The sequence below is a fragment of the Ochotona princeps genome, chromosome 5, assembly GCF_030435755.1.
Source record: "Ochotona princeps isolate mOchPri1 chromosome 5, mOchPri1.hap1, whole genome shotgun sequence".
Classification (NCBI taxonomy): Eukaryota; Metazoa; Chordata; class Mammalia; order Lagomorpha; family Ochotonidae; genus Ochotona; species Ochotona princeps.
In genome coordinates, this window is record NC_080836.1 from 102,232,807 (window position 1) to 102,251,053 (window position 18,247).

The 18,247-nt window shown below is 55.3% G+C and overlaps 1 protein-coding gene across 2 annotated transcripts; it reads left to right on the forward strand.

Annotated features, from left to right (window-relative positions):
- The first annotated feature begins 14,196 nt into the window (after positions 1 to 14,196).
- Positions 14,197 to 15,614, forward strand: TEX44 (testis expressed 44). Of its 2 annotated transcripts, XM_058665102.1 has the most exons (2): positions 14,197 to 14,688; positions 15,079 to 15,614. In XM_058665102.1, the coding sequence occupies exons 1-2, from the start codon at positions 14,391 to 14,393 to the stop codon at positions 15,531 to 15,533; spliced, it is 753 nt and encodes a 250-aa protein (XP_058521085.1). In that variant the 5' UTR covers positions 14,197 to 14,390; the 3' UTR covers positions 15,534 to 15,614. The 2 variants fall into 2 exon arrangements, with proteins under 2 accessions (XP_058521085.1, XP_004577257.2); XM_004577200.2 differs by having other exon boundaries at positions 14,213 to 15,614.
- Positions 15,615 to 18,247: the final 2,633 nt, after the last annotated feature.

The following is an 18,247-nucleotide window of genomic DNA, read 5'->3' on the forward strand; positions in this document are numbered from 1 at the left end:
AAAAAAATTTGCACTCTGACACCTTAACTTTCTATGTGACTGTCTTTGGACACAGAGTCTTATAGAGGTAATTAAGATGGAATGCGACTGTGCAGGTGGGGCCCTCACCCACCAGGACTTGTGTCCTGCGAGCAGAAGCCTTGGACATGGACACACATGAGCAAAGGCCTCACAGAGAAGGCAGCGGCGCCTGCAAGCCAGGGAGGCCTCCCCGGGACCCAACGCTGCAGCACTTGTGTCAGGAGAAAATAAGCCTGTGCTAGGTGAGCCATAAGACCCGTGAAGGCAGCCCAGGCTGCACAATGCTCAGGTCCCTTGGGTGAATAAATTTGGCAAATGCTGCAGCTAACCTTCTCCTCTGGGGCGCTCCATCAAGTGCTTTAGCCAAACAAAGCCTTGGCAACGGTACTCAAGCAAGACACCTGCAGTCTAGCACGGTGCTTCCTGAACCAACCAGAACACAGGCTCCCCCTTGCGCACCTGCCAGCACTGCAGGAAGCCATAGCAAGACCCAGGGGTCACGTAACAAGCTACCACACACTTAATGGTTGGTCTACTGTGGTTCTGAGCTGAGAAGTTCAATGTGTTGACAACAGAGGAGACTCCACCTTGTACCTCTCTCAGCTTCTGGTGGTTGTGGAAAGCCTTGGCACTCCTCAGCTGGGAGCCACCCACTCCCACTGCCACCTCCATCTGCACATGGCCTTCCCCACTGTGGTCCATTCCCAAGCCTCCTTTCCCTTCTTCTGAGAGGCATTCAGACCCCAGGGCCCCAGGGCCCACCCAGGGTGGCAGGGCTCAAGCACTTGGGCTAGCTTCCATTGCTTTTTCCAAGTGCTTTAGCAGGGAGCTAGATCGCAAGTGGAGCAGCCAGGACTGGAACCGGCATCCATGTAGGATGCCAATGTCACAGGCAATGGTTTAACCCACTACAGCATAAGGCTGGCGCCAGGTTGCACTTGTCTTCCTCCAGGCCTCTCTCCAGTCCAGCGGCCTTCACGGTTGGTCTCCAGGGCTTGGCCAGCTGTTCCTGCAGACCTGCAGCCTCCTGCTGGTGTAAGCTTCCTGGCCAGGATCTCATTGGTGCTACCCTCCCTTCCTCTGTCCACAACCCCGTCTCCCTACCAGTCACCTAGCAGGTACATCCCAGAATGAAAAGAGTCAGACACAGTTTCATACTTAGAGGTTCAAGGACATTTTTCTGGGGAGGGGCCTTGGTTTCCACCGTATCTACAAATTATTCCTTCCTGACCCATGGCAGGTGTAAAATCATACCCAGTGAATAACTCTCCCTTAGAGCAGTGAGCCAGAGGAGCACCACTGGTGTGTAAGTGAGCTGGGGCAAAGGGGGTGACAGCAGGGAGGTAGCCCTGGCAGGCACAAACAAAACAGTGGGTCCCACCTGGGGATAGAAGAGAGCTGACTACACAGAATTCAGACAGCTGCCAGCGGTGGGGGAGCCACTCTGGGCCCTGTGGTGTGGACACCTTGCCCCTGGCTGGCCATGCCTTGTCAATGCCCCAGTCCCTGGGAGCTTGTGTACAGTTCATCTGGCCTCCTGGGCTGTGCTGTCGAAAGGGAGCCACTCAGCTCTCCAAGCTGAGGATGCCATATTTTGTTGTTGTTTTTGTTTTTGGCACAGACACCTGCTTGAGTAGTATTTGGGATCCTGACTGAGGACCTGATCTGGTGCTGGTGGACTCCCTGGAGGAACAGGTGAGGAGAGGGCAGGACAGGACACAGTGGCCAGGGCCAATGCCCTGGGGCAGCTCAGCAGGCTGGGGTCAGCTGGGGTCAGTTGAGGCCGGAGATGGGGGTGATGGGAAAGCTGAGCCTTGGGCTGGGGCAGGCAGGGGGTGGATATGCAACTTGGGGCGGGGCACTGAAGTAACCTTTTGTTTAAAATCCTGGAGGTGGGAGTGAGGGGTTCCCTCAGCTCCTGCACTTCCCCACTAGGGGGGAGTTTGGGGGTGGCCCCAGGAATCCTATTTGCATAAGGAACAAAAGCTAGGAAAGAGGAATGCGTTTAAACTTGCAAATCTATTCTAATAATTACAGTAATGTGGAAAGGGCAGATGCGTGGCATAAGCTCTGCAGAAACCCGGCCAGAGTCCCCAGGGCTGTGCAGGGTCCCCAGGGCTGTGCAGGGCCCCCAGGGCTGTGCAGGGTCCCCAGGGCTGTGCAGGGCCCCCAGGGCTGTGCAGGGCCCCGAGGGCTGTGCAGGGTCCCCAGGGCTGTGCAGGGCCCCCAGGGTTGTGCAGGGCCCCGAGGGCTGTGCAGGGCCCCCAGGGCTGTGCAGGGCCCCGAGGGCTGTGCAGGGTCCCCAGGGCTGTGCAGGGCCCCCAGGGCTGTGCAGGGCCCCGAGGGCTGTGCAGGGTCCCCAGGGCTGTGCAGGGCCCCCAGGGCTGTGCAGGGTCCCCAGGGCTGTGCAGGGCCCCCAGGGCTGTGCAGGGTCCCCAGGGCTGTGCAGGGCCCCGAGGGCTGTGCAGGGCCCCCAGGGCTGTGCAGGGTCCCCAGGGCTGTGCAGGGCCCCCAGGGCTGTGCAGGGTCCCCAGGGCTGTGCAGGGCCCCCAGGGCTGTGCAGGGTCCCCAGGGCTGTGCAGGGCCCCGAGGGCTGTGCAGGGCCCCCAGGGCTGTGCAGGGTCCCGAGGGCTGTGCAGGGCCCCCAGGGCTGTGCAGGGCCCCCAGGGCTGTGCAGGGTCCCCAGGGCTGTGCAGGGTCCCGAGGGCTGTGCAGGGCCCTGAGGGCTGTGCAGCATCCATGGTGTCTGCTTTCACTTTCCAGGAGCCTCTGTGCTCCCATTCCCTCCCATCTCTCTTACTTATTTGATTTTTTAGGTTTTTGCTTTATTGATTAAAGAGGCAGAATCAGATAGGAAGACACAGAGAAAGGTCTTCCACCTGGTGTTTCACTTCCCCAATGGCTTCAACAGCCAGGGTTGTGCAGGACCGGGAGCCAGGTGGGTCTCCCACGTGGGCAGAAGGGCCCAAACATTTGAGTCTTCCGCTGCTTTCCCAAGCACGTTAGAAGGGAGCGGGAATAGAAGTGCAGCCGGCGAGACTTAAACCCGTGTCCATATGGGATGCTGGCATTCTAGGCAGTAACTTTATCCATTGTACCGTGATGCCGGGCCTTCTCTGTCGCTCTGAGTGAGCCCAGGAGCAGAGGCAGGCCAGACTGACTCCACCCTGCCACTCCTCGTCTGCACGTACACAGGATGGAAACCTCTTGTGACAAATACTTGTCAGCGATGACAAGATCTGGGTTTTGATGACAAGATCTGGGTTTCAATAAAAACAAGCTAGGGAAAGAGCTCCAGGACGACTGCTCCCCAGCACAGAGTCACCACAGCACAACCTCTATCTCCCTTCCCTGGTGACAACGTGTCCGAGAACACACAAACACCCCAAGCACCCGATACTGCAAGGCATCGGCGGCTTGGCCTCTTCTACCAGCCCCTCTGATTCTATCTTTTGCTGCTTCTTGCTTAAATAAAACCTCACTTCTCTGGCCGTCAGCACTGTGTCTGGGCTCATAATTTGCCATCAATACCAGGATGTGAACCCAGGCTCATCTGACCAGTTTTCCTGCAGCAGCTCTCTCTTTTAATATTTTTTTTATTGGGGGGCCATATAATGGGTCAACAGGCTAGTCCCCCCCCTGCAAGTGTTAGAATCCCAGATGGGCACTGGTTTGTGTCCCAGTTGCTCCACTTCCCATCCAACTCCCTGTTTATAGCCTGGAAAAGCAGTAAAGGATGGCCCAAACCCTTAGGACCCTGCACCCACATGAAAGACCCAGAGCAAGCTCCTAGATCCCAGCTTTGGATCAGCTCAGCGCTGGCTGTTGTGGCCATTTGGGGAGTAAAACAGTAGATGGAGGATCTTTCTTTCTCTCTCTTTTCCAATAAAAATTAAAAAAATTTTTTTAATGTATTTATTGGGACTGGTGCTGTACTTATTGAGTAAAACCTCTACCTGCAGTACTGGCATTCCATATAGGTGTCAATTTGAGTCCTAACTGCTCCACTTCTGATTTAATGTGCCTGGGAAGGCAGCAAATGGTTCTTGGGCTCCTATACCCACAGGAGAGATGAAAGTCTCTCACACTCTTGGCTTCAGACATGCCAAGTTCTGGCTGTTGTGGTCATTTGGGGAGTGAACCAGTGGATGGAAGATATCTCTCTCTTTCTAGAGCTCTCTCTGTCTCTAACACTGACTGCCAAATAAATAAATAAAACTTTTTAAAATTAATTATTTTCATCGCAAAGTCAGATATACAAAGAGGAGGAAAGACAGAAAGGAAGATCTTCCCTCTGATGGTTCACTCCCCAAGTGACTGCAATGGCCAGTGTTGTGCTGATCCGGAGCCAGGAGCCAGGAACTTCCTCCTGGTCTCCCATGTAGGTGCAGGGTCCTGTCTTTAACTGCTCTCCCAGGCCAGAAGCAGGGAGCTGGATGAGAAGCGGGGCTGCTGGGATACAAACTGGTGCCCATATGGGATTCTGATGTGTTCAAGGCAAGGACTTTGGCCACTAAGCCACCACGCTGGTCCCAATAAATCTTTCTAAAAATGTATTATTTACCTAAAAGGCAAAGAAAAGGAAGACAAAGAGATCCATCTTCCATTTTTTTGGTTTACTTTTCAAATGGCCACACTGGTCAGGGCTGGATCAGAGCAGCACCAAGAGCCAGGAATTCTGCCTGGGTCTCCCATGTGGGTGCAGGGCACCAAGCACTTGGACCGTCTTCCACGGCTTTCCCAAGTGCATCAGCAGGGAGCTGGATTGAAGTGGAGTAGCGGGGATTCATACGGAATGCCAGCATCTCAAAGTGGCAGTTTCACACAAGGGCCAAAACACTGGCCCCTGAATATTTATTTATTTAGTTAGCTTTAATATGTAGCAAGTTTCCACAAGGCAGGTGTTTCGTGCAGCATTTAGGACACCCACATCCCATCTCCCAGCGCCCTGGCTGGAACATGGCTCACCTTTGGATGCAGTGTCATGGAATTTGGGGAAATGCTTCGCTTTCTTTCCTCCAGGATCTTGGTCTCCCACCCCTGAGGGGTTAGACACTTGGGAAGGAGAGCCTGAACAACACAAAGCAAGTTCACTAAGGGAAGGAGGGAGTTAAGATGCTCCGGCTAACACCGACAGGGTCCCCAGCCCAGGTAGCCAGAGAGGAGGAGAGGGGGTCATGTCTAGAAGTGTTTCTATGTTTTCAAATAGGGAAGTTTTCCCTAATTGGCTGCTCTGTATTCTAATCAGGCAAACACCTACCAGCCACCCAGGAAGCAGTTGCCATGGATACACTAATGTGTTTGGGGAACAAGGGCTCTGTCCTTGGGTGTAAGTCATTTTGCATAGAGCAGTTAAAAGGCTCAAACAGGTGGGCAGTGGTCCAGGCCTTGGGCTAATGGGACCTCATGGGGACACTGGTGGCCACTTCGTTCCTCCAGGCCCCTTGTCCCCATCCACGTTCCACATCAGGAACCTGCCTGTCCTCTATCTCCTTCACTGCTGATTCACTGGGCGCAGCATGGGACCCAGCCCATGCCCTTGGGTCCCTGCCACCTATGTGGGAACCCTGAAATGCATTCTGGGATCCTGGTTTGGGGCAGCTGTTGCAGACAAGTAGGGAGTGAGCAAATGGAAGATCTCGCTCTTTGTCTCCCTCTGCTTTTTAAATTAAAATGATTCAAGTAGATTTATGAAATGCAGAGTCACGTGGTGTGGTGCCACAGGTCGGGCTGCCCACATCCCACTTCACAGTGCCTGGTTCTGCTTCTGATCCCTGTGATCCTGGGAGACTCCAGTGGGCAAGTGGAAGAGCTGCCGGGGCCTCGGGGCTCCTGACGTTGGCCTGGCCCAGCCCTGGCTGTTACAGGCATCTGGGAAGCAAACTAGGGGACAAAAGATCCTCTGTCTGTCTCTCTGCCTTTCAAATGAAAATAAATCAGTGAACAATTTTTCTCTTTTTAAAAAAGACTTACTTGTTTTATTTGGAAGGCAGATTTACAGGGAGGAGAGACAGAGTCTTCCATTCTGTGGTTCACTCCTCTAATGGCCGCAACAGCCAGAGCTGAGCTGATCTGAAGCCAGGAGCTCCTCCAGGTCTCCCACATGGGTGCAGGGTCCCAAGGCTTTGGACCATCCTCTCTTGCTTTCCAAGGCCACAATCAGGAAGCTAGATGGAAAATGGAGCAGCCAGGACACGAATCAGCGCCCATATGGGATCCCAGCACCACAGGGTGGAGGATTAGCCTGTTGAACAACTGCGCTGGGCTCTGAACAATTTCTTGCAAGGACAAAGTCACTCTCCTTCCTGGCCTCAGGCAGGTACATGGAGGTGCCCACATACTTACCCTGTCTTTCTCTGCTCCCCCAGCTCTGATCCATCCAGAGGTGCTGACCCAGCCCTCCACTGTGGCTCTCTTTGTGTCTGGACAGTCCTGCTCCAGGGCAACCTGGAAAGCAAAAGCCCCAGTTCACCTGGACTTGCACCAGAATTCAGGATACAAGGATTTACTTCCAAGGACGCCATGCAAATATCGTCAGGGTCTCTGCAGACCTCCTCTAGTCCCATGGGAATGCCTGACCTTTGCCCCTCTGCATACTGAACCCCCAACACCTGTCCCAGCTGGTGAGCCCCTCTCACTTCTGCCCCAGTCACGCCCCTTCCCAACAGAGCCCTCTATAAGAGGGCAGGTGGCAACAGCCTGTGCAACCCAAGAATGCCTTTGGGGTTCCCGCCTCCTCCCTCCCAGGGACTTATTAACCTGTTTCTTCCAAACAAATCCATCTTGTGTTCCGGGAGGAATTCCAGTACCACCTGCTCTTGCAAGCCAGCAAATGTCTTGCTCTCACATCTTCTCTAGAATGTTAGGGAAGCAGGAGTTCTGGGAAAACATGGAGTCAGGAGTACCCCCATCTACCAACTGCAAATGCTGTCCTGGGGTCCCAGGATCCTTCACAAGGTCCCCTCCACTTCCCACCCTATGGTGGCAGGTGGGAGCCATGAGTCGCTCTCTCCCAGGTGGGTGGGACCACAGAGTGTGTGGGCGGGGACAACAGAGCCCTCACCCCCAGAGGCGGCTGCAATCACAGCGTGAATCTGGGACCGACCTGGCACAGCAGTTGTAGGAAGAGGGGGACAGGGAAGGGCTTAGGGCTTTAACCGGGCTGTGATCACATAGTTGCCGGACGCTAAGGATGGGCTGGGTGGGCTTGAGGGTTTGTGCGACCTAAGGTGCAGCAGTCAGGGCTGGGGGCCTGAGCTGCTTTGGCTCCCCAGTTATAAAATGCAGAGAGCAGCAGCAGGTGGTGGGAGGGCCTGCGCTGGGTGTCAGCTTGGCCGGGGGGTGGGGGGGGTGTGTGTGGTGTGTGTGTGGGGGGGTGTGTGTGTGTGTGTGTGGGTGTGTGTGTGGGTGTGTGTGTGTGGGTGTGGGTGTGTGTGTGTGTGGGGGTGTGTGTGTGTGTGTGGTGTGTGTGTGGTGTGTGTGTGTGTGTGTGTGTGTGTGTGTGTGTGTGTGTGTGTAAGAAAGAGGGAGAGTGAGCATGTGCACAGCTGTTTCCAGAAACTGTCAATGTAGGCTGATTGGATCAGGTGGGAAGACCCAGCCTTGATGAGCAGCCAGGACTCCTGCTTGGGGCAGCAGGTGCTGGCTGTTGGGCCCCTGGGTGAAAGACAGTGCCCTCTCTCTGGCCTCCAGTTTGCAGACACAAGCTGAGAGGTATGCCTTCGATCTTGTTGAGTCTGAGGCTCCTACCTTCAGCCCGTGCCCGGCCACCAGCGTGCTGGCTCTCCATCCAGGAGACATCTCTGCTGCCAGGATCATGTGAACCAATTCTGCAGGGTTCCCCAACATCCTTCCAGCTGGGCCTGCATCCCGTGAGTGTCAGCTCCCTAGGGAACTCTGGCTAGCACACCGGCACAGTGGGAGCATTCAGCAAGAGCGTGGCAGGGGAGGGGGCAACATTGGCCCAGTGGCTAACAGGCCCCTTGGGACACCTGTACCCCACAGTGCCAGCGTGCCAGTGTTCAAGCTACTGCTCCACTCTGGCTTGCAGCTTCCTGCAGAGGCAGCCGTGATGGCTCAAGAACTTGTATCCCTGCCTCATAATGGAGACAGTGGACGGAGCTCTGGGCTTCTGGCATCTTCCTGCCCCAGCCCTGGCTATTGCAGCCTGTGGGAGTGGAAGATGTCTCCTAGTCTCTTTCTCTGCCTTTAAAATAAATAAACAGGGGCCTAGCACATTAGCTAAACTTCGCCTTGCACATGCTGGGATCCCTTATGGGTGCCAGTTCCCATCCAGCTCCCTGCCTGTGGCCTGGGAAAATAGTTGAGGATGGCCCAAAGCTTCAGAGCCTGCACCCGTGTGGGAGACATGGAGAAGCCTCCTGGCTCCTGGCTTCGGGTTGACTCAGCTCTAGCTGTTGTAGTCACTTGGGGAGTGAATCAGCAGATGGAAGATCTTCCTCTCTGTCTCTCCTTCTCTCTGTATATCTAGTTTTCCAATAAAAATGAATAAACCTTTTAAACAAAAACAAAAAAACAAAAAAACAAGGGCCAGCATGATGGCTCAATATGCTAACCCTCTGCCTACTTTGTTGGCATCCTATATGGGCACTGGTTTGAGTCCCAACTGTTCCACTTCCAATCTATCTTCCTGCTTATCACCTGGAAAAGCAGTGGAGGATGACCCAAGCCTTTGGGATCCTGTACCCATGTGTGAGACCCGGAAGAAGTTCCTGGCTTCCAGCTTTAGATCAGCTCTGGCTATTTGGGGAGTGAGCTGGCAGATGGAAGCGCTCTCTCTGCCTCTCCCCTCTGTAAATCTGCCTTTCAAATAAAAATAAATAAGTCATTAATAAGTAAAAAATAGTATAACCAGCATCTGGCGTCTATCATAGCTGGTCGATCTGCTGCCTGTGGTGCCAGCACCCATATGGGTGCCAGTTCAAGTCCAAGCTGCAAAAGGCCCTGGGAAACAGCAGAAGACGCAAGAGCTTTGACCCCTACACCCACCTAGGAGATCCAGAGGAAGCTCTTGGCTCCCAGTTTCGACCTGGCCTTGTACTGTCAGTGGCAGACATTTGGGAAATAGAGATGGAAGATCTCTCTCTCTCTCCTTCAAATAATATTTTAAAATCTTAAAATATGCAAGTCTCCACTTAGGGGAGGACATTGCAGTCATTTAAATAAAGAAATAAAGAAGAGGCCAGTGGAGCATGGGGCCTGATCATGGCCACCCCACGTGGTTAGCATCCTGCGATGAGGAAGGAATAACACCTGGTGACCTCGTGTCTGTACCCGGGGGCCACCTCACTCCTGCCTCCCCACCAGGCGTCCTTCCAGGGTCATCACCACTGTGTCTATGCTCCTCCAAGACCCAAGTGGTCCAAAGGGGCCCTCAGTCGGGACCATCTCTTCATCTCCAGCTTCTTTGTCACATCTGCTAACACCCACCCCCACCCCAAACAAGGTCGCATTCACAGCTTCCGGGGTTTAGGGCACAGAGGCATCTTCCAGGGGCCATGGGGAAATCCACCATGGATGCCTACTGGTTGGCTGGATTTACCAGTTCTCTGTTCCTGCCTGAAACTGTGGAGGCATGGGAGCAGGTGGGAAGAGGGGAAGATAGCTTTTGCACCCCCCCTTTTTAAGATTTATTTATTTTTATTGCAAAGTCAGACATATATAGAGAGGAGGAGAGACAGAGAGGAAGATCTTCCGTCCAATGATTTACTCTCCAAGTGGCCAGAACGGCCGGTGCTGAGCCAATCTGAAGCTCTTCCGGGTCTCCCATGTGGGTGCAGGGTCCCAAGGCTTTGACCCATCCTCAACTGCTTTCCCAGGTCACAAGCAGGGAGCTGGATGGGAAGTGGAACTGCTGGGATTAGAACCAGCACCCATATGGGATCCCGGCACGTTCAAGGTGAGGACTTTAGCAACTTGGCCACCGTGCTGGGCCCAGCTTTTGCCCTTTCAAATGAGCCTTTCAAAAGGTCTGTCCATTCGCTGGGCCATCTTGCTCTGTGCCAAGGAGGAATCAAGGGCAGGCGTGGGAAGGAGGCAGTGGGAAAGCTTTCTGGAACTATGTGGGCAGAAGGCAGGGAAGGAGGGAACTGAAGCCCAGGGCTAGAGGGGGTGGCACAGGAGTGGCGGCCTTGGCAGAAGAGGTGCTGGGGTGCATGGACCATGGCTCCCCTGCAGGACTTTCCTTGGACTCCTGGGAACAATAGAGCCTGCCCAGCTGGTGGAAACCTGCTGGAAGCAACTCCCTCCCAGCCCAGCAAGCCTGGTGGCTAGACTGCGGCAGGTACAGTCTCCTCCTGGATTTGCCTGCTGTTGTGAGGGCTCATCACCTGCTGTCTTAACAGCCCAATTATGGTAACCCCAGGTGGCAGAATAAACCAGAGCAGCCAGCACTCCATTTCCAAACTCCCCAAGGGTTAGAGATGGAAGTGGGTGAGAATCTCTGATTAGTCCACCATGCTCGTGGCCCCTGGTTGGTTAGCTGGGACAGGCCAGCGTGCTTCTGTTGTTACAGTGAAAGGGGTTCGGCTACGTGGGGGGGGCCTGTCTGCAGAGTTGGTGCTGTCCATCACTGCCATCATCATCACCATCATCATTCTGTCCATCGTTGTGACCATCATCACCATCACCTTCATCATCATCACCATGCTGCCCAGCTGTCCCTCGGGCACCCTTACTTCTCATAGCAGAGTTTCATCTGCACTATCTCCTCACATTCTCACACTGATGTCACTGCGTAGTACTTGGCTCTCCTGAGAAGTAAGCAGTTTGCCGTTTGTCCAGGGGAACCGGATACCCTAAATCCCATTCACAGTTAGCACTGACCCCACAGGTTAAATGGCTCAATTCCACTTTTGCACCCAGTCCCATGCAGGGTACCCAGGCTACCTGCCCTTCTTCCAAGCCTCTTCTCAGCTGAATAATGTGCTAGGATGACTCACAGAACACGGGGGTTGAAACTCCCAACTAGAGGTTATAAAAAACACAAATGGGGAGTCAGCTAGATGCAGGGGTACACAGGGCCAGATATGGAAGGGTCCCAGCCTCTGTCCTCAGAGAGTCAGGGAGGCCACCCTCCCAAGACAAGGAGGCGTTTAGCAACCTGGAGATCCCTCAGTCCCTTGCTTGTTGGGTTTTCATTGGTGTTCAGCTGTGGAGGCGTGACTCATTGAGTCACAGGCAGGGGTAGACCGATATGGGGTGGATGCTGAAAGTCCCTGCAACTCCCCAGGCAAGTGACTGAGCTCCCTGGGGACCCTGCCAAGAACCAAGTCCATCAGCCTGGGTTATGGGTTGGACCAGAGGGATTTCTGGATAACAAAGGCACGCCTGTCGTTTGGGGCTTTCCTGAACTTTGTGCCAGAAGTCTGGGATACATCCCAGGGAAACACATTTGACTCCACCCCACATGTATTTTTCAGGGGGCGGGGGCAAGGGGGAGATGGCGACACAGAGATGTCAAGTCACTCACCCTAGGGTACACAGCTATTTAGGGCGACAGTAAGATTTTTTTTAAGATTTATTTATTTTTATTACAAAGTCAGAAATACAGAGAGGAGGAGAGACAGTGAAGAAGATCTTCCGTCCCATGATTCACTCCCCAAGTGAGCCGCAACGGCCGGTGATGCGCCGTTCCAAAGCCGGGAACCAGGAACCTCTTCTGGGTCTCCCATGCGGGTGCAGAGTCCCAAAGCTTTGGGCCGTCCTCGACTGCTTTCCCAGGCCACAAGCAGGAAGCTGGATGGGAAGTGGAACTGTTGGGATTAGAACAAGCGCCCATATGGGATCCCGGGGTGTTCAAGGCGAGGACTTTAGCCGCTAGGCCACGCCGCTGGGCCCGACAGCAAGATTTAAACCCAGGCAGCCCAGCTCCAAGGGTCACACCTTAGCCAGGACACTGTCCGTTGTCTGATGTGCAGGAATCTAGGGTCACGAGCCTGACCTTCCTCCAAAGAGGGCCCTGGGGTGTCCATCTAGCGCTCAGAGCACACAGACTGTCATTGGGTTCTCTGACACTGGAGGCAGTTCAGTGTTTCAAAGCTCCAATTCTTGGAGCTACTTGCATGTTGTCAGTGTGCCCAGCCAGGCACACATCACTGACCGTGAAACTGCAAATGTGGGCTTGGTTAGCAGGTGCCAGCCAAGTGCACTGCCCCGTGGGCAGCCCCATTGGGTTTGCAGGGGTCCCGGGTGTGCCAGCCGGTCTGCAGGGGAGGTACCCAGTGAGGCAGGCACTTCCTTCTGTAGTTGTAGGATTCAACCCCTCCCCACAATCCAGCTGAGCCGGGGGCCTTGTTCTTCCCAGTTGAGGGGGCAGGGTGGGCACACCACAAGCTGCCCCAGATCAGACCTGTGCTTGTTCTTCAGGAACAGGGGCTCGCCCCTCATCTCCAGCTCAGCTGTGCCTTCCACCTCCGAGTGCCAGCACCTCTGTGGGTTGGAAGACTCTGAGTGTGTGTGTGCGTGTGTGATGTACAAAAGAGGGACTCAGGTCCCCCACTCGGCTGGCAGGGACCCAGCAGCCAGAGTGTGTCCCCAGAGTCCACATGGGTAGGAAGTTAGGATCCAGAGGCAAGCCAGCGATCCACTCAGTGATCCACCAGGGTGTTCTGGGACACAGAATACCAGGGAACACACTGGTGATTTAACTATTAAGCGGAATGTCCACCTCGGGTGACTTTAAAAAGCTAAAGATTGGGCCCGGCGGCGTGGCCTAGCGGCTAAAGTCCTCGCCTTGCACGCCCCGGGATCCCATATGGGCGCCGGTTCTAAACCCGGAAGCTCCACTTCCCATCCAGCTCCCTGCTTGTGGCCTGGGAAAGCAGTTGAGGATGGGTCAAAGCCTTGGGACCCTGCACCCATGTGGGAGACTTGGAAGAGGTTCCTGGTTCCCGGCTTCGGATCAGCGCAGCACCGGCCCGTTGCGGCTCACTTGGGGAGTGAATCATCGGACGGAAGATCTTCCTCTCTGTCTCTCCTCCTCTCTGTATATCTGGCTTTGTAATGAAAATAAATAAATCTTTAAAAAAAAATAAAAAAATAAAAAGTTAAAGATTTATTTATTTGAAAGACAAAGTTACAGAGACAGAGGGAGAATGAGAGAGAGATTTTCCATGCTGGTTTATTCCCCAAATGGTTACATCAGACAAAGGTGATCCAGTCTGAAGCCAAGAGGGGGCCAAGGCCTTGGGCCATCCTCCACTGCTTTCCCAGGTCACAGGGAGCTGGAGCAGAAGCATAGCAGCCGGGACACCAACAAATAGCCATGGGGGATGCCGGTGCCGCACACAGAGGGTTAGCCTGATACACCACCATGCTAGACCCCCTCTAGCCACCGTCTTAATAGAGACCGTCCCTGTAAGCAGCTGCATGTGGGTCAGCACTTTGCCCAGCAACATGGATCTCTTACTATCTGCTGCCCTCCCAGCCTAGTTGGCTAAAGGGAAGACAGAGAGGGTAGTTCCTGTATCATCAGGGACTGACCCCACAGCTGGGAAGACCAGGCCCTAGGTTCTACCACTTCCTACTCACTGCTGTGGGTGAAAAGCAGCTCCCGCCAAGTGGGGTCTGGAAGTGCTGGTGTGCAGAGGGGCAGGTCAGACCCTTTAAACAGATTCCAAGCTGACCTCTGCATCCTTCACCAGAGTCACGGCCACCGTGACCCCACATGGCCCTGTGGCTGCACCAGCACATACATCACACTTCCACCCGTCGCACTGCTCACACCCCTCCCCCATCCCACTGCACACACCCATCCCACTGCATACACCCCTCCTGCATCCCACTGAGCACACCCCTCCTGCATCCCACTGAGCACACCCCTCCCCCATCCCACTGCACACACCCCACCCTGTCACATTGCTCCCGCCGACAGCAGGTCTGTGGACAGCTCGCCAGAGTCAGCAGCATCCCAGAGTCAAGTCACACTGCACACACCTCTCCCCCGTCACACTGCAACACCCCTCCCCCATCCCACTGCACACACCTCTCCCCGTCACACAGCACACACCCCTCCCTGTCACACTGTACACACTCCTCTCCATCCCACTTGAACACACTCCTTCCCATCCTACCTGCACACACCCCTCCACCTGTCCACCTGCACACACAAGCATCCACTCATCCTGAGACCCTTGTCTCTTTTCCTACACTCCTGCACACTCACCTACGAGTCACCCCACAGACTCAGCCCACCTAGTCGGCTGCCCAGGAGTTGAGCACCCTGGCTCTGCAGGTACCTGTGACATCAGCAGCTGCTCCTAGCCTCCTGTGACCTCACTTCTTGGGCCTGTCTACCCAGCTAGGCCATGGCCACTCCTCTGAACCATCACAGCTGGTAGAGGGCATAGATGAACACCGAACCCTTAGGAGAGGCCCAAGCTGCCAACAGCCCTCCCCATGGCCCTCCCGAGGCGCCCCCGGGCAACGTGGCTGACAGCAGGTCTGTGGACAGCTCGCCAGAGTCAGCAACACCCCAGAATCAAGGCCCTATGCCCCCAGACAGCTGGTCCACTGGCAATAACGCAGCATCCGAAGAACAGCAGGATGTAGACCCCGCCTCCTTCAAGACGGCCACTTCTGAGGTGACAGCCACGTCTGAGTCCGCGGCCACAACTGGGAATAGAGACAAGAAGGAGGCTGTTTCAGGTGACAAACAGGAGGAGGCAGCCATCTCCGGGCTTCCCAAGGAACCTGGGGCTATGCAGGCGCCCACAGGACCCCCGAGCCCAGGGTGGGCGCCCCTGCTGGAGGACAGAGGGGTGCTGTGGAACAGCGGCTTCCAGGGTGAGGACAGGATGGCTCAGTCAGCAAGTGGCCCGGAACCCCTGGGACTTGCTGCCACTGCTCCAGAAGCCCAGGCTCACTTCTTCTACGACACAGACACTCAGTCTGAGCTGGCCGAGGGTCAGCAGGCCTTCATCATCGTCATGGGCAGTGAATTTTTCCCGGCTGATGAGTGTCTGCAGGGGATGGAGGTGGCCTTGGTGGATAGCTCCAGGGACCTGCAGTTTGAGTCTTTCCCACCCTCACCCCCAGGTGGCCACACCCCACCCTCTCCGGGCCTGCAGAGGAGGCCGCTGGACTCCACCCTGTACCGGGCTGCTGAGGACAACGGCTTCCTGCACTCTATGACCAGCCTCCTGGATGGCGGCGAGGGCTCCGCCAGTTCCCTGGCTGACATCTTGGTGTGGTCTGAGTCCAGCATGGGCATGGCCATGGCCTTGGGTTTCTTGACCTCGGGCCATAGCTCTCCCACAGACCTGCTACACAGCCCTGGGCCCAGCCTGCGCCCCATCTCCAGTGTCCTAGGCCAAGCCGGCTCGGTTTTCTCTGCAAGACTGACTGCAGGCCCTGGCTCAGCCCTGCGCGCCGTCAACCATGTGCTGGAGACAGTGGAGCGGAGGGCCACGGAGAGCCTCCGCTCAGCCATGCGCTTCCTCAGCAACCACCTTGCCCTGCGCCGGGCCCCGCCCGACCCCAACAACAACTAGACCCTGCCCAGCACACTCCTGCCCTCCCTCCACATCCCCCACCCCTGCACCCCCAGTAATAAAATCACCGAAGAGCGTTTATTTTCTAAGCACCCGCCTCATCCCGTGTCCATGCCATGGGCAGTGGGGTGGAAGGCATGAGGCCACACGTGTCCTGTTTGGAAGCTGCGGACAAAGCTACAGGATGCAGAGTGTGACAAGGCTTGGAGAGACTTGGAATGAGAGCAGAGATCCCAGACCCAGTCAGACCACCACCAGGTAAGCTCCTGGAGACTCAACACCCACGGGCTGGCTCAGCAAGCTCACATCACAGACTGGGAGGGGGTGGAGGCGTGGAGTCACACCAGTGACTGGCTGGGCCTCTGCACTATGCTTCCCAGTTTCCCATGCCGGCCCCACGCACAGAGTCAGGTCCGTGTGAGTGTACACATCTAATTGCCAAGACTGCCACTCTCCAGGGTTGGGAGACATTGGGACAGTGATCCAAGCATGGGTGAGTGGGGGGGTGACCAGCCAGCGGCCCTTGGACCAAGGTGGGGCTCCTGAGAAACAGCACTTTAAAACTTGGGGTGACACCGGCACAAGGGTTAAGCCACACTGGCTGGGACGCCAGCACTCTGGAGGAATGTCTGTTCAAGCACTGCTCCAACCTGGCTACCTGCAAAAGTGCCTGAGAAAGATGGCCCAAGGACCCGGGCTCCTGCACCCACATGGGGGACCCAGGTGGAGTGCCCGGCTCAAGGCTTCTGCCTGGCCCAGCCCTGGCCTTTGGGAGCACTTGAAGGGTGAAACAATCGTGTGTGTGTGTGTGTGTGTGTGTGTGTGTATGTGTTCTGTGTTTTCCCCATCTCTGTTCAAATAAAAACCTATTTAAAAAGAACGCGAGCTAGGAAGCTGGGACAGATGTTGAGCCAGCAGTTAACTTGCAAGTTGGGACACCTACATTCCCTGCTGGCATGCTTGGGTTCAAGTGCCAGCCCCTTCCTGATCCCCGCTGTGGTAATGCACACCAAGGGAGCCCCGGGCCGGATCAAGGGCTCAGTCCCTGCTGCCCTTGTGGGGGATCTGCCTTGAGATCCTGTCTCCTGGCTCCAGCCTGGCCCAGCCTCGGTCATGGTGGGCACTCAGGGCATGAAACAGACGGCACCTCTACCTTTCTCTGCTCTCCACAGTCAATAGAAGAGAAAACTGGAGAAGGCTCAGCATCCTGAGAGCTCAGGCCCAGGGTTCTTCTTATGGTCTTCACTCTTTTTTTTAAGATTTTATTTTTTTATTGAAAAGCTAGATATGCAGAGAGGAAGACAGAGAGGAAGATCTTCTGTTCGATGGTTCACTCCCCAAGTGACCGCAATGGCTGGAGCTGAGCCGATCTGAAGCCAGGAGCCAGGAACTTCTTCCAGGTTTCCCACACAGGTGCAGGGTCCCAAGGCTTTGGGCCGCCCGAGACTGCTTTCCCAGGCCACAAGCAGGGAGCTGGATGGGAAGTGGAGCTGCCAGGATTAGAACCGGCGCCCATATGGGATCCCAGGCGCACAAGGTAAGGACTTTAACCACTACGCTGTGATGCCGGGCCCATGGTCTTTACTCTTGTCTTTGAGGCTTTGGATCTTGGAAAGTGTCTTAGCCTGGGACAGGACAGGAGTGTGTGGGCCTGGGGGAAGCCGCTAGCTCCACAACCAGCTAAAAGCCAGAGTCAGAATCAATGTGAGCTGGTGAGGGCTGCAACAGGGCATGCCGGTGCGCCCTCTCCCTCCATACTGTCCCAGAGCTGGCCAGGACATTCTGGACTTTTTTCGAGAAAAGTCTAAGACCCCCAGTTCTTTGGGCTCATGTGCAGTTGAACTCACATTCTGCCACTGCCTGCCCAGCTGTGTTAGTGGCTGGCGTCACCACTGGGCCCATGCCACAGGCCCCAACAGCAGGCTCCAAGGGGGCTCAGAGATAAACCAGATATGTGCACCTTCTTTCCTCCAGCAACCACCACTTCCGGTGGGTGCAGCACAGACCCATGTGATAAAAGCAAGTTATTCAGGGGAGCAAGACAGAGTCAGACCCTGGCAAGCCAGAGCCTAGGGCAAGTAAGGGGTCGGAACCTATAAGAGGAGAGAGGCTGCTTAGGCAGAGGCACGAGCGGCCTGCCTGTGGCAGACAGGGGAGGGGAGGGCGGCTGGAGCAGCTCCATGAGCCTGACGCCCACTGCAGGGGGCCCAAGGCTGTGGGGTGGGTCCCAAGCTGGGGGCATGCATGCACATGCCAGGAGCTGCCATACACTAAAAACCACAAGAGGTGACCTGATGTCAAAGGGTAGAGACCCAATCCAAGCCAGATTCAGAGGCTGGTGTAGCTGGCATTGTGCCACAGATTATAAGGTGCCAGTTGCACCACTAACACCTCATATCTGAGGGCTAGTTCGAGTCCTGGCTACTCCACTTCCCATCCAGCTGTCTGCGCATGTGTCTGGAAAGGCAGCAGCAGCAGATGGCCCAAGCGGGTGCCTGCACTCACGTGGGAGCCCCAGTGGAAGCTCAGGAGTTTAGTCCCCAAAGTCTTAGGCTAATGTCCCTAAGGGGGTGGAGCTTAGCATAATTAAGGTGTGCAGAGGAAGGGTTTTGTGGGGTGGTAATATCATATTCAGTTGTTTAAGTGGATCCCCCGTGAGGGAATCCTGGCAGTTTTTAAATACGAGTCCCCCAGCAACCTCTTTGCTAAATAAA